Source organism: Culex quinquefasciatus, chromosome 3, assembly GCF_015732765.1.
Source record: "Culex quinquefasciatus strain JHB chromosome 3, VPISU_Cqui_1.0_pri_paternal, whole genome shotgun sequence".
Taxonomy (NCBI): domain Eukaryota; kingdom Metazoa; phylum Arthropoda; class Insecta; order Diptera; family Culicidae; genus Culex; species Culex quinquefasciatus.
The window spans coordinates 85,863,145-85,877,824 of record NC_051863.1 but is presented as its reverse complement, the minus strand read 5'-3'; the positions used below and the strand labels follow the sequence as shown (position 1 = coordinate 85,877,824).

The window sequence follows — 14,680 nt, the reverse complement described above, 5'->3', positions numbered from 1 at the left end:
TAATGATGTTCAACCCCAACGCCCCGGCTCCGTGGACCGTCGTGACTCCTCACTGCTAACCATCTACTACCAGAACGTTAGAGGACTAAGAACGAAAACCAATCAACTGCACCTGTCGCTGAGCTCGTGTGATTACGACGTGATCGCATTTTCTGAAACGTGGCTCAATGCGAAGATTGTGGACTTAGAGCTTTCTTCGGATTACACTCAAACCCCGATGGTTTGACACCAACTGTTGTCAAACGAACGGGGTCACTTTTTAGTTTGACACCCTTTTTACACGGTGTCCACACACACTAACAAACGTTTGTTTTGATAGTGTGCGTGAGCGCCGTGTAAAAAGTGACAGTTCGTCACTTTTTAGTTTGATTTTGACCAACTAACGGGGTACAAACTAAAAAAGTGTCAAACAAAAAAGTGACCAACCACCGGGGGTTGAGTGTATACCTTTTATCGTGCCGATCGTAGTCGTGAAACAAGCGTCTTGGAGAGAGGTGGCGGCGTTTTGATCGGTGTCAAAAAACGTTTTCACCCGGAACCCATTCATTTGCGGGGCGGTGAGAAGCTTGAGCAGATCGCAGTGCGCATCCCCTTGCCTGGAAAGACGTTATTCGTCTGCTGTGTTTACATTCCTCCCAACTCAGATTCAACTATCTACACTCAGCACTCATCGTGTGTTCAACAACTGTGCGATCTGGCGCAAGGTCCTGATGAAGTAATCGTCGTTGGCGACTACAACGTTCCGAATCTCACTTGGCATTTCGACGAAGACATCAACGGTTACCTGCCTAGCGGCCAATCTACTGAACAGGAAGTTGCTCTGATTGAGGACGTTCTTGGTACTGGCCTCCAGCAAATGTTTGATCTTCCGAACGCAAATGGACGATTACTCGATCTGGCCCTCGTAAGCGACTCGTCTCGATTCCAACTCATTGAACCACCTCGGGCCATTCTCAAGGTTGACGCACATCACAGGCCGTTTATCTTAGTTCTCGATACGCAATCAACGGGGACCGCTGCCGAACAATCCGGAACGTACTACCACTTTGCTAACTGCGATACCACGGCGTTAAACAACTCTATTGCAAGCTTGGACTGGGCTAATCTGCTTTTATAGTGTGCGTGAGCGCCGTGTAAAAAGTGACAGTTCGTCACTTTTTAGTTTGACTTTGACCAACCAACGGGGTTCAAACTAAAAATGTGTCAAACGAAAAAGTGACCAACCACCGGGGGTTGAGTGTACTCGTTGAATCTGTTGATGACATCGTTGAGCGATTCTACGACAAGCTAAATGAAATTATCCGGGAGGTTGTACCTCTAAAGCATCGACGTCCGCACCCAAACAGCTACCAGCCTTGGTGGAATCGAGAGACCCGTAATCTTCGCAACAGGCTGCGAAAAGCAAGGAAACGTTTCCTTAAACAATGCTGGGCATGGAATTGGCGGATCGAGAGTTGCACTACGAGATGAGCTTAGAAGCTGCCTTCCGAAGATACATCAGTGGCATCGAATCGAACCTGAAGCGTGAGCCGAAATCCTTCTGGGCGTTCGTAAAGAAGCGGAAGCAAGATAAAGGGATTCCGCAGGACATGGTGTATCGTGACTCAAGCGCCTCAACGCCAGACGATTCTGTACAACTGTTTGCAGATTTTTTCAAAACCGTTTACAGCGCCAATCAACCTACACCCAGCAACGAGTCCCTGGACAAGATCCTGCCGCACGAGTTACACATGCCCTTGGTGTGTCTTACGGAGGAAGACGTGCGTAAGGTCTTGGCCTCTACCGACGCCTCGAAAGGACCTGGCCCTCCGTCCATTGTAAAGCAGTGCGCAGCTACACTAGCAAACCCGCTCGCCATTATTTTCAACCGCTCCCTCGAATCGGGTGTGTTCCCTGCTAAATGGAAGGTAGCTTCGATCACGCCAATTCACAATTCCGGGAACGTGCACAACGTGGAAAATTATCGTTCGAACTCCATTTTGAGCTGCCTACCCAAGGTGTTCGAGAAAATTGTGCATGAGTTTTTATCCCATGCCGTGCAACCAATAATATCTGCCTGTCAGCATGGTTTCATGGCCAAGAGATCTACGACAACGAACCTGATGACCTTTGTCACCGACGTCTTAAGAAGTATGGAGAGTCGCTGCCAGGTGGATGCTGTCTATGTGGATTTTGCGAAGGCGTTCGATAGAGTGCCGCACCAGCTTGCCGTTGAAAAACTGCGAAGGCTTGGACTCCCTGAATGGATCACGACTTGGCTGCACTCGTACCTAACTTCTCGTTCAGCCTACGTTAAACTCGGTGGCTCGAAGTCTGGGTTGTTCATGATCCCGTCTGGTGTCCCGCAGGGTAGCCATCTGGGCCCACTAATCTTTCTTCTGTTCATCGACGGATAAGGATAAACGCATATATCAGCTTGACATTTCGGTCAAGTAGGATTCCCATACTGATGGGCTACATATTTCAGGGTGTAAAATAACATAAAATTGCATAAAATGTGAATCTTGGTTAATTTAACTAAAAGTATGGGTTAATACTTGGGAGACGATATTCGAAGATAAACGACAACTGGTAGTATCAAGTGGTTAAGAAGCGAAAAAAAAATCACCAGATCACAGAGGGATTCGAACCCGTACCACCCACGTCTCTAGCGGGGTACTCTACCCTTAAGCCACCGTGATCCTTGGTGATTCTAGTTGTCCCAAGACACCAAAGTAGTGTTCAGCTGTAGATTTGATCGCACAACCACGCCTCTAATCTAGTTCTTCTTTTCGCTCTCTTAACCTTCTTGCTACCGTCGTTATTGTCGCTCTCTTCTTGGTGAACATCGCTGAGCAGTGTTCGATAGGCCATTTGCTTTATCGAGGGTAGTTGGTAGTAAGGATTGCTACTCATGAGCCCTCTCAAAGCGTGGACTCCTGTTCCTGCTCGGTACAGGCTTGTATCTTGGTATACAGAATTGTTTGTTACTTTTTTTTATTATTGACCCTGAGTTAGGCCATGACTCTTTTTACTTGGGAGACGATATTCGAAGATAAACGACAACTGGTAGTATCAAGTGGTTAAGAAGCGAAAAAAAATGAGTTTATTTTTTACACAGCTTTTTTCCAACAATCGATTGTTGATTTTGTTAACCCGAAATTGCTGACCACCTGTAACTAAAATTAACTAAAAAAATAGTTGGAATTGCCATTTTTGTTGGTTAAATGGCCGAAACAAATTCTAGCTATTTTTCAGAAAATTAGGTAAAAATTGCTTGTTTTCAGCTGAAATATTGTGGAATATTCTTTTAAAAACTGGCTGGGACCAAGGGGTTGGAAACTCTTAGAGCTATAATTATTATGTTAACCAGTATATCAAAATATATGTTAGTATACTTATTATTTCCTTTACATATCGCCAGTATACTAACCAATATAATGAGAGTATCTTAATATACTAACAGTTTATTGCTTTTCGGTTAGTATACTAACAAGTATACTGGAATATCGTTAGTATACTCAGTATTCTTAAGTAATATTAGAGTTTCCAGCCCCTTGGCTGGGACATGTTTTTCAACTATTTTTCAACAATTTTTTTTCGTTGTATCATCGAAATATTTTGCATGCAGCAAATTATTAGTGGTTTATAACAAAACATTTCTAAATTAGACATAATTTATGTCAGTGTTGATATATATTTTCTTTAATTTTCTGACGATATAGGCTGGGCCGATAATTAGCTGTTAGCCATATTTTTATTGAATTTGCAGTCAATTTTGTAATAATGCCTCACAAATTAATGCTGAGTGTTTTTATTATCACCTGCCTAAAAATTTAACGTTTCGAACTAATTTGTTTTTTTTTTGCATTCAGTTGTTAAATTACTGTTGAAAAGCATCAAAACAATTTTTTTAACTGTTGTTATAAAACATGTAAAGTTTGACTAATGCTTTAAAAAATTACTATTAAAAAATCAATCTAAAAAAATAATAAAAAAGCATATTACAAATTTCTCGTGAAAAAGCAATCCACTTTAACGACCCCCGGGTCTTTTGTGGGCTCTGTTGCAAGTTATGTGTGGTGAGTCACTCAAAACCTCTTTTACGCAAATGGACCGACGTTTTACTTCCCCATCCGATAGAAGCCCAGGAGGATAAGGCGGGAATCGAACCCGCGCCCCACAGCAACTTAGGGATCGGCAGCCGAAGCCGCTAACCACCGCGCCACGAGGCCCTCCAAATTTCTCGTGAATTCCTTTTAAATAGAAACCGAGCAAAATATTCACCAATTTTTAAACTTATATTTTTATTATGATGTATAAAATTAAGTGTTGCATTCACTTACCATCACTGCGAAATCATCCGATAAGTCATCATCATCTACAACGGTCTCAGGTTTAGTTATTTTTCTTGTGGTGGAACACAGAATTTTCACCAAAGTGAACCTTTTGCTGCAAATAGACATGTGAAATTTATTAAAAATTTAATACAAAATTCTCAATTTCAGCTATAAACTGAAAAAAGGAACGTAAATAAATGTAATTATAATGAGGAAAGAAGAAATATCAATAATGCTACTTACCAAGCTTGCATTAATTAAACAATGACTTTTGGCAAAACACTTTCACTGCATTTGATTCAATTTATTCAACGTACTCCGATTGCTGAAAAAATATTTTGAGTTTAACTTACCAGTTTATTGAGCAGTCGTAATGCAACAAAACTTTCAAGATAATAATTATCTTCTTTTATATATTTTATTTATTATTTTTTGATATTTAACTTCATCTCTATTTTTTATGTTGTCATGTGTACGCATTTCTATTTTATAATTGATGATTCTGAAAAAAATGGTTCATTAAGATTTTATCCGTCGTGAGCATGAAGCTTTTTAATGATTCAGTTTTCTAATAAGAATCACATAAGATAAATTATTGTGCAAAAATAAACCCATACTTACTTGGATTAACCAACATTTTGTTAAATTTGCCCGGGCTGCTCTATCCGTTAAGAGTTGGCCCGATTCTCCCTTCTACTGCCCTCTCTTTTCATCAAACATTCTTATAACGTGTTCAACTCACTCGCAATAGAGGTCCTCATGGCGAAGTTCGTCCTCTTGCTCTTCATAGTTTATCACCTGCAAAAAAATCATCACCAAACTTACTCACCAATTTCACCTCCCCAGTTGCAACACATTGATTTGCCACTTCAACATTAGCTAAATAGTGTAATTTTCACCTTTCACATCCTCTCACTTCATAATTAACAACACAAACTCAACAAATCGACCGCTCTCGTTCAAATCCTGACTTCAAATGACAGACGTAAACAAACCCAAGTTCGTCTTTTAAATATTTAACCAATTGTTTATTATATTCAACCAACAAAAATTTTGATTTTCCTAAAACCAAAGCTAACAGTCGACTTTTTGCCTTTAGCATTTTCAACAAACAGGTTTTTAAATTAATACTGAATTTTGATTAATTTAACTAGAAATTGGCAGTGACAAGTACGTTTTTGTTGAAATTTACGAAAGTAAAGTCATCAATTTTAATTGTTAAAATTTCTGGGCACAGTCTCTCCGTGTATTTGTGCTATGCTGTCTGTTCTTGTGATGTTGTACTAGAGCGACTAGAGCATAATCTGGCTTATAAAATCTGTTATGTCTTAATTCGGAAATATTTCACAGAATAATTTAAAATGAAATTGTTTAACAGCATTTGTTTAATTTTAGCAAACAATACACGCAATTTCGTAAAATTTACAAGGACATGATGGAACAAGAGGAATCACAAATCCGCATAACTAATTTCAAGATTGTTTTAGTAAAAACTGAAAACTGAAAACGCGATTAAAAATTAAAATAAGGTTCTTCATTGCTTTTTTCAATATTTGTATACAGGACGTCTAATTTTTTATCATTTTGTGACGTTAAATAATTTTGCAGCACAAAACCATTCGAAAAACGAAGTTGACTTTATAGCTGTCGGCCACTATTGCTAGTACCAACCACTAGTGTCTTCCTTTTAACTACAAGGACTTCGCCGCCCTGGGCTCCGAAGTGTTTGAGTACGGCACGGAGCGACGGCGCCGGATACCCATATATACACTAAGAATCTTAGAGCGCCCGCCGCGGAATTCTAACCAGCAACCTCTGGATTGTGAGTCCAGCGCGCGGTCCGAATGATCCACATGGGCAGCACAAAACCACTCATTGAAATGAAAAAAACATGTTTAAAATTTTCTTTGTCTGGTTTGTGTGCTCCTACGCCAACACCCAGATTGTTTATTGTAGATTGTCTGTACTAAGGGATAGGGATAAGACACACCTTACTCTTGAAAATTAATAGCAACTTTCTTCAAAATCCAAGAAACTTTAATCATTTAAGTTTGGGTGTTCTACCCAACCAAGCAGTCGAACGTGAAGGTACGAATAGAAGACCAAACAAAGAGACCGCCGGAAATTGTCCACTTGAGTGGTTCAAATTAGAGATCCTTAATAGGGAGACTGGTCGAAGTGAATTTGACGTACCGTAAACTGGGGTGACTTTGATAGCCTGGGGTGACATTGATAGAAATTTGATTTGACCACTAATTTTGATACATCCAATTAAACAGTCTCATTTTTGCATATATGTTCGATAATAAGCTATTGTGGATTTAGCTCGTAGCTGGATTTTCTGGCATCTTCTCACGGTCATTGGAAACTGTCGTGGATAGACCTAGGGGTTCCCAGATGGAGTGAAAAAATTCAATTTATAGAAAAATTATGGATTGAAATTTTGCTTTTTTATCACTTCTTCGACATCAGGAATAATTGTTTGAACATGCTCGCAAATTTTTTATTTGATCGGAATAATATTATTTTTCTTGAAAAAACTTTCATTTTTTATCACATGATCACCCCTAATTCTGGCTCGATGCCGCCATCATGCGACCGCGTGCTCCGTTTGCTTGTCAACAAAGCTGCAGCTGGTTGGTGAGACGAAGTGAGGAGGGAAGAGATTTTGACATTTTTATGCCCGCATCTGGCCCGCCGCCTATTTCGTCGGTCGTTGAGTCGCCGGTCGTTTCCAGCGACCGAGTCCAGCTAGGAACTGATCGTACAATATCCCTTAATGCTCATACTCAAAATTCTCAAAAATGTTTAGATATTAATTTGACGGGCATTTGAAAAACCTATCAAAGTCACCCCGGGCTATCAAAGTCACCCCAGTTTGCGGTACCCAAACAGATACGAGTTTGACGTATCCAAACGAGCAGCAAAACTTATTAGTGTTGCCAAGCTCAAAACATACCCCAGTCAAATCAATCCGAATGCTGAAACGGAATTTGTATACGATTCTAATTAGATTCCGTTTCAGAATTTGGATTGATTTGACTGCAGTCATGGGACGTTGCCAGATCGATTCAGCCAGCTTAGACCAGTCTCCCTATTTAGGGTCTCTAGTTCAAATCCGGTCTTCTCCGAGGCTACCCCCTGAAATCAAAGATTGGCCCATTACATTACTAGGCTAAATTCTAAATTTGCTATTCCAAGTTGCTATTCTCCATACATTTCGACGATTTTTCGATTAGAGAGAGGGGTTCTCGTAGTCAGAATGATCTCAAATTTTAAATTAAATCTAGTGATGGGGCAAATGATGGGACAATCTTTAATTTGAGGGGGTAGCCCCGAGGAAGCCCGGATTTGTACCAACCTATTGTCCAATCTCACGTGGTTTATGGATGGTCCCTAACGAATGATTAAATATAAAGAATCGCTTTAATGATCCTGCCCAGTTCAATTGTTTCGTGCGTTCGTTTTCAAAGATGCCTCGGTTCAAATCGGTGAAGAATTCTGGATAGCTTGGCGAACTTTATTTTAGACCACCTTTAAATATGTATGCTAGATGCTAGATACCTCATTGTTCATGTAGAGTAGAAACAATATATTTTAATGTATTTCCCTCCAGAAAATGAATCGGCCGCTGATAAGTCTCCCTCATCACCAACGAGGCGGAAGTTACCAAAAACACCGGTATAAAATCTTTTATGCATTACATACACATTACACTTACATGTATCAAGAAACCAAAAATCAGCCATGTTACATTTACTTCACACAATTTTTCATGAAATAGGATTGGAAAATACAATTGGAATTATTTGAAATGTTAGCAACTTTAGAGTTCGTGGGACCCAGATACTAAATGATCACAAAACGGGATCAATAATCGCAACAAACAGACAAAAACTAATATCATACATTTCTAGAATGTTGCAAATTGATTCTGTAGAATATATTCACTTTCCTTGTTCAGTTCGAAATATGTTCAGAATTTAACATTTATCGTAGCACTTCGCAGTACTCAAACCAGAAGCTTATTGCCATGTTACGTATACTCATTTCATTTCTATGTTACTACTTTTGAAGCTCTAATTTATTAAAATTTGTGAACTGATTGAAAACCGCCGTTTTTTCATAAATAAATCATTAAATGTAAAAGTTGAAAAAAGCTGCATAAATTATTGTCATAAAAACTGGGTAATAAAGAATAATTATGCATAGAATGGCAGTTAAATAATTGCAAAAAAAAGTTGTATTTAGTGTTAACCTACATAACCATCATGAATAAACAGTAAACAGGAAGAACAAAACCACTATACATTGCAATTCATCACTCGAGTTAGTTTTGATCACACACTCCCGCTAAAAGAAGAAGAAAAAAAATACCACTTTTAATCCTGTTGTTCACTGTCTTCGAAGTTATGAAATCTATTTCCACTTCTTTTATCAAAAAAAAACTTTTTGCGGCACTGTACATCGAAATTTTTTAAAAATTAAAAAGATTTTTGAATAAACCCAAACATGCTAAAAATGGTTCTAAACGCAGGGGAATGCATTCTCAATTGATTCCAGCTGATTTTGAAGCGCAATCCATTGATATTTTAAAGCTTTTTGAAAAAAAAATTGTTCTCGATTTTGAAGGGAGGAAGTAAAACTTAAAAAAATATTGGTACCAGACTTAATTCTTTCTGCAAAAACAAACTAATTGGAAAAAAAATAGTAAAGATGTGTGTCGGGACCGTGGTGTAGGGCTAAGCGTTGTTACCTCTCACCCAGTTGGCCTGGGTTTGATCCCAGACGGTCCCGGTGGCATTTTTCGAGACGAGATTTGTCTGATCACGCCTTCCGTCGGACGGGGAAGTAAATGTTGGCCCAGGTCTACCTAAACGTTAGGTCGATAGCTCAGTCCAGGTGTAGGAGTCGTCTACCTGGGTCCTGTCTCGATGGAGTCGCTGGTAGGCAGTTGGTCTAACAATCCATAGGTCGTCAGTTCGAATCCCGATTTGGATGGAAGCTTAGGTGTAAAAAGAGGTTGGCAATCAAGCCTTCGGACACCTAGTTTCGAGTAGGAATCTCGCAATCGAGAATGCCAAGGCAATGCTGTAGAGCGAATAATTTGATTTTTTGATTTTTTTTTTAAGATGTGTTTAATGATATTAAAGCTCTGAAAGGCAACATTCCTAATCGGCCATCTGGCGGCCATGATTGTTTTAGAAAAAAAACATTCAAATCTTGATTCAGAATGTTTCAATTAAAAAAAAGGTGCAGGTGGTTATGTTACACATGACCAGTATGACAAAGAACTTTGCAAGATGGTTGTTGAAATTTTCGATTACATTGTCTGGTCCAAATTTCCCAAGATTCACAAGATTCATAATCACCATAAAGTTTGATACCCATATTGCCCCTACTCGGAAACATCGGAACATCCCCGGGGCCTCCGGCCACTTCGGATTGTGGCCACTTCTGCTGAAATGTCAAATTTCATATCTAGTATCAAAAATCAAAAAGTTTGATACCCATATTGCCCCAAATCTTAAGGTTCGGCAAATGTCCTCCCATCGGAACATCCCCGGGGCCTCCGGTCACTTCGGATTGTGGCCACTGCTGCTGAAATGTCAAATTTCAAAAAATCAAACCATCCACATTAACGACCCCCAGGTCTTTTGTGGTCTCTATTGCAAGTTTCTGCTCGAACCTAGGAGTCCGAAGGCTTGAATGGGGAGAGCACCCAAACCTCTTTTTACTCCAAGGAACCTTCCACCCCAGTGTTTGAACTGACGACCTTTGGTTTGCGAGTCCAACCGCCGCCAGCGATTCCACCTGAGTAGGCTTGGTTTGGTGTGTTGTTTGTACTTATGGCATGGAGACGAATCCTACACCTGGAATGACTTAACGGCCTAACAACCAAGACCGGGACCGACATTTTACTTCCTCATTCGATAGAAGGTTGCCGCAGATGGGAATCGAACCCAGAATCATCCGCTTACAAAGCGGACAGCCTAACCATTCGGCCACGCACTGCCACTTGTCAAATTTCATATCCAGTATCAAAAATCATAAAGTTTGATACCCATATTGCCCCTACTCTTATGGTTCGGCAAATGTCCCCCCATCTGAACATCCCCGGGGCCTCCGGCCATTCCGGATTGTGGCCACTACTGCCGAAATGTCAAATTTCATATTCATTATCAAAAACCATAAAGTTTGATACCCATATTGCCCCTACTCTTATGGTTCGGCAAATGTCCCCCCATCGGAACATCCCCGGGGCCTCCGGCCACTCCGGATTGTGGCCACTACTGCCGAAATGTCAAATTTCATATCCAGTATCATAAACCATAAAGTTTGATACCCATATTGCCCCAACTCTTACGGTCCAGCAAATGTCCCCCCATCGGAACATCCGCGGGGCCTCCGGCCACTCCGGATTGTGGCCACTACTGCCAAAATGTCAAATTTCATGTCCGGTATCAAAAACCATAAAGTTTGATACCCATATTGCCCCAACTCTTACGGTCCAGCAAATGTCCCCCCATCGGAACATCCGCGGGGCCTCCGGCCACTCCGGATTGTGGCCACTACTGCCGAAATGTCAAATTTCATATCCAGTATCAAAAACCATAAAGTTTGATACCCATATTGCCCCAACTCTTACGGTCCAGCAAATGTCCCCCCATCGGAACATCCGCGGGGCCTCCGGCCACTCCGGATTGTGGCCACTACTGCCGAAATGTCAAATTTCATATTCATTATCAAAAACCATAAAGTTTGATACCCATATTGCCCCAACTCTTACGGTCCAGAAAATGTCCCCCCATCGGAACATCCGCGGGGCCTCCGGCAACTCCGGATTGTGGCCACTACTGCCGAAATGTCAAATTTCATACCCAGTATCAAAACCCATAAAGTTTGATACCCATATTGCCCCAACTCTTATGGTTCGGCAAATGTCCCCCCATCGGAACATCCGCGGGGCCTCCGGCCACTCCGGATTGTGGCCACTACTGCCAAAATGTCAAATTTCATATCCAGTATCATAAACCATAAAGTTTGATACCCATATTGCCCCAACTCTTACGGTCCAGCAAATGTCCCCCCATCGGAACATCCGCGGGGCCTCCGGCCACTCCGGATTGTGGCCACTACTGCCGAAATGTCAAATTTCATATTCATTATCAAAAACCATAAAGTTTGATACCCATATTGCCCCTACTCTTATGGTTCGGCAATTGCCCCTCAATCGGAACATCCGCGGGGCCTCCGGCTACTCCGGATTGTGGCCACTACTGCCAAAATGTCAAATTTCATATCCAGTATCATAAACCATAAAGTTTGATACCCATATTGCCCCAACTCTTACGGTCCAGCAAATGTCCCCCCATCGGAACATCCGCGGGGCCTCCGGCCACTCCGGATTGTGGCCACTACTGCCGAAATGTCAAATTTCATATCCAGTATCAAAAACCATAAAGTTTGATACCCATATTGCCCCAACTCTTACGGTCCAGCAAATGTCCCCCCATCGGAACATCCGCGGGGCCTCCGGCCACTCCGGATTGTGGCCACTACTGCCGAAATGTCAAATTTCTTATCCAGTATCAAAAACCATAAAGTTTGATACCCATATTGCCCCTACTCTTATGGTTCGGCAAATGTCCCCCCATCGGAACATCCGCGGGGCCTCCGGCCACTCCGGATTGTGGCCACTACTGCCAAAATGTCAAATTTCATGTCCAGTATCAAAAACCATAAAGTTTGATACCCATATTGCCCCAACTCTTACGGTCCAGCAAATGTCCCCCCATCGGAACATCCGCGGGGCCTCCGGCCACTCCGGATTGTGGCCACTACTGCCAAAATGTCAAATTTCATGTCCGGTATCAAAACCATAAAGTTTGATACCCATATTGCCCCAACTCTTACGGTCCAGCAAATGTCCCCCATCGGAACATCCGCGGGCCTCCGGCCACTCCGGATTGTGGCCACTACTGCCGAAATGTCAAATTTCATATCCAGTATCAAAAACCATAAAGTTTGATACCCATATTGCCCCAACTCTTACGGTCCAGCAAATGTCCCCCCATCGGAACATCCGTGGGGCCTCCGGCCACTCCGGATTGTGGCCACTACTGCCGAAATGTCAAATTTCATATTCATTATCAAAAACCATAAAGTTTGATACCCATATTGCCCCAACTCTTACGGTCCAGAAAATGTCCCCCCATCGGAACATCCGCGGGGCCTCCGGCAACTCCGGATTGTGGCCACCAGGCCTGCAAAATGTTTCCAACCCAGCGTACACATGAAGCAAACCAAAATGTCAGTTCACTGCTAGCATCTGACTGTAAGCCTACTGTGTCCGTTCAACCACTGCCGCCTGACTCGTGACGGTCGGCTGCTGGAGAATGAGAGACGTGAAAAAATGAGCTACACTCACTCAATTCGTGTCGTATGACTGACTCGTAAAATCCTCTCTAAACACTATTTTGACTATTTTAAACAATTGAATGGTTCTAAATTGTGCAAAACACTTAAAACAACCATAACTTATATTCAAAATTACATTTCCTCGCATAAATACCAACTTTTTGTGTAAAAACTTGTTTCTTTATGTGTGTTCGTGCAACGTCGAATGAGCGTTGGTCGACTACTGCCTCGCATTGCAGCTGCTCAGTGAGCTAGGGCACTCACGACTGAGTCGGGTTTGTTTATGTCACGGTTTTGCGGTTCAGTGAATGGATCTGAAAAAATCGTGTATGCGTCGCCGATTTTCGCGTCAGGACCCCTGACATTTTCAGCTCTGGTGGCCACTACTGCCGAAATGTCAAATTTCATACCCAGTATCAAAACCCATAAAGTTTGATACCCATATTGCCCCAACTCTTATGGTTCGGCAAATGTCCCCCCATCGGAACATCCGCGGGGCCTCCGGCCACTCCGGATTGTGGCCACTACTGCCAAAATGTCAAATTTCATATCCAGTATCATAAACCATAAAGTTTGATACCCATATTGCCCCAACTCTTACGGTCCAGCAAATGTCCCCCCATCGGAACATCCGCGGGGCCTCCGGCCACTCCGGATTGTGGCCACTACTGCCGAAATGTCAAATTTCATGTCCAGTAGCAAAAACCATAAAGTTTGAAACCCATATTGCCCCTACTCTTACGGTTCGGCAAATGTCCCCCCATTGGAACATCCCCGGGGCCTCCGGCCACTCCAGATTGTGGCCACTACTGCCGAAATGTCAAATTTTATGTACAGTATCAAAAACCATAAAGTTTGATACCCATATTGCCCCTACTCTTATGGTTCGGCAAATGTCCCCCCATCGGAACATCCGCGGGGCCTCCGGCCACTCCGGATTGTGGCCACTACTGCCGAAATGTCAAATTTCATATCCAGTATCAAAAACCATAAAGTTTGATACCGATATTGCCCCTACTCTTATGGTTCGACAAATGTCCCCCCATCGGAACATCCGCGGGGCCTCCGGCCACTCCGGATTGTGGCCACTACTGCCGAAATGTCAAATTTCATATCCAGTATCAAAAATCATAAAGTTTGATACCCATATTGCCCCAACTCTTACGGTCCAGCAAATGTCCCCCCATCGGAACATCCCCGGGGCCTCCGGCCACTCCGGATTGTGGCCACTACTGCCAAAATGTCAAATTTCATGTCCAGTATCAAAAACCATAAAGTTTGATACCCATATTGCCCCAACTCTTACGGTCCGGTAAATGTCCCCCCATCGGAACATCCGCGGGGCCTCCGGCCACTCCAGTCCAGGTGTTGGCCAGTTCCAATGATCGACTCCCGTGACTGCCATGTCTTAGCTGGTCCTTGCCTCCAAGCCATCTGCTCCCAGACCTCCAGGCCGTCTGCTACCGGGCCACGAGGCCATCTGCTTCTGATGTGCTCTCGTCGACGTCCAGCAATAGAATGAATTTTTGGGACCGACCGAGCCGAGTTTTGTTGGCTCGTCGACGATCCAAAAATTATGAGGTGGAGTGGGGGTGATTTTAGATACATCAATCTCACGTCTCTCTATTGACTGATTGGGAAACGTTCGTTCATCCAACCGGCGTGCACCAAAAAGAGGGGAAATTTGCCGAGAGGGGAATTCGTCACGTAACGTTTTCGCCAAGTTTTCGCTTCGCGAAAATTTTGGATTGACACCACGTATAGAAACCTTAGGACAAAGTTCTTTGTCAAAATGGTTTTCTTTGTGTTGTTTGTAGAAGCGTTTTACATATAGTGATTATTTTTTTCATTTCAATTCACTATTTCTGGACTCTGAATTCAGAACCATCATTGACAGTCATTGCCCCAAGATTGAAGGACACCTTCTACCACCTTAAAAT

The 14,680-nt window shown here is 42.4% G+C and overlaps 1 protein-coding gene across 7 annotated transcripts in view; it reads left to right on the top strand.

The window, feature by feature from the left end:
• The window catches only part of LOC6050578 (regulating synaptic membrane exocytosis protein 2), a 122,793-nt gene that overhangs the window by 54,353 nt on the left and 53,760 nt on the right, over positions 1-14,680 (top strand). For all 7 annotated transcript variants that reach the window (XM_038265273.1, XM_038265272.1, XM_038265275.1 and 4 more), the window contains one exon: positions 7,936-8,000. In XM_038265273.1, the coding sequence (XP_038121201.1) occupies positions 7,936-8,000 (65 nt within the window). The remainder of the gene's footprint in view (positions 1-7,935; positions 8,001-14,680) is intronic.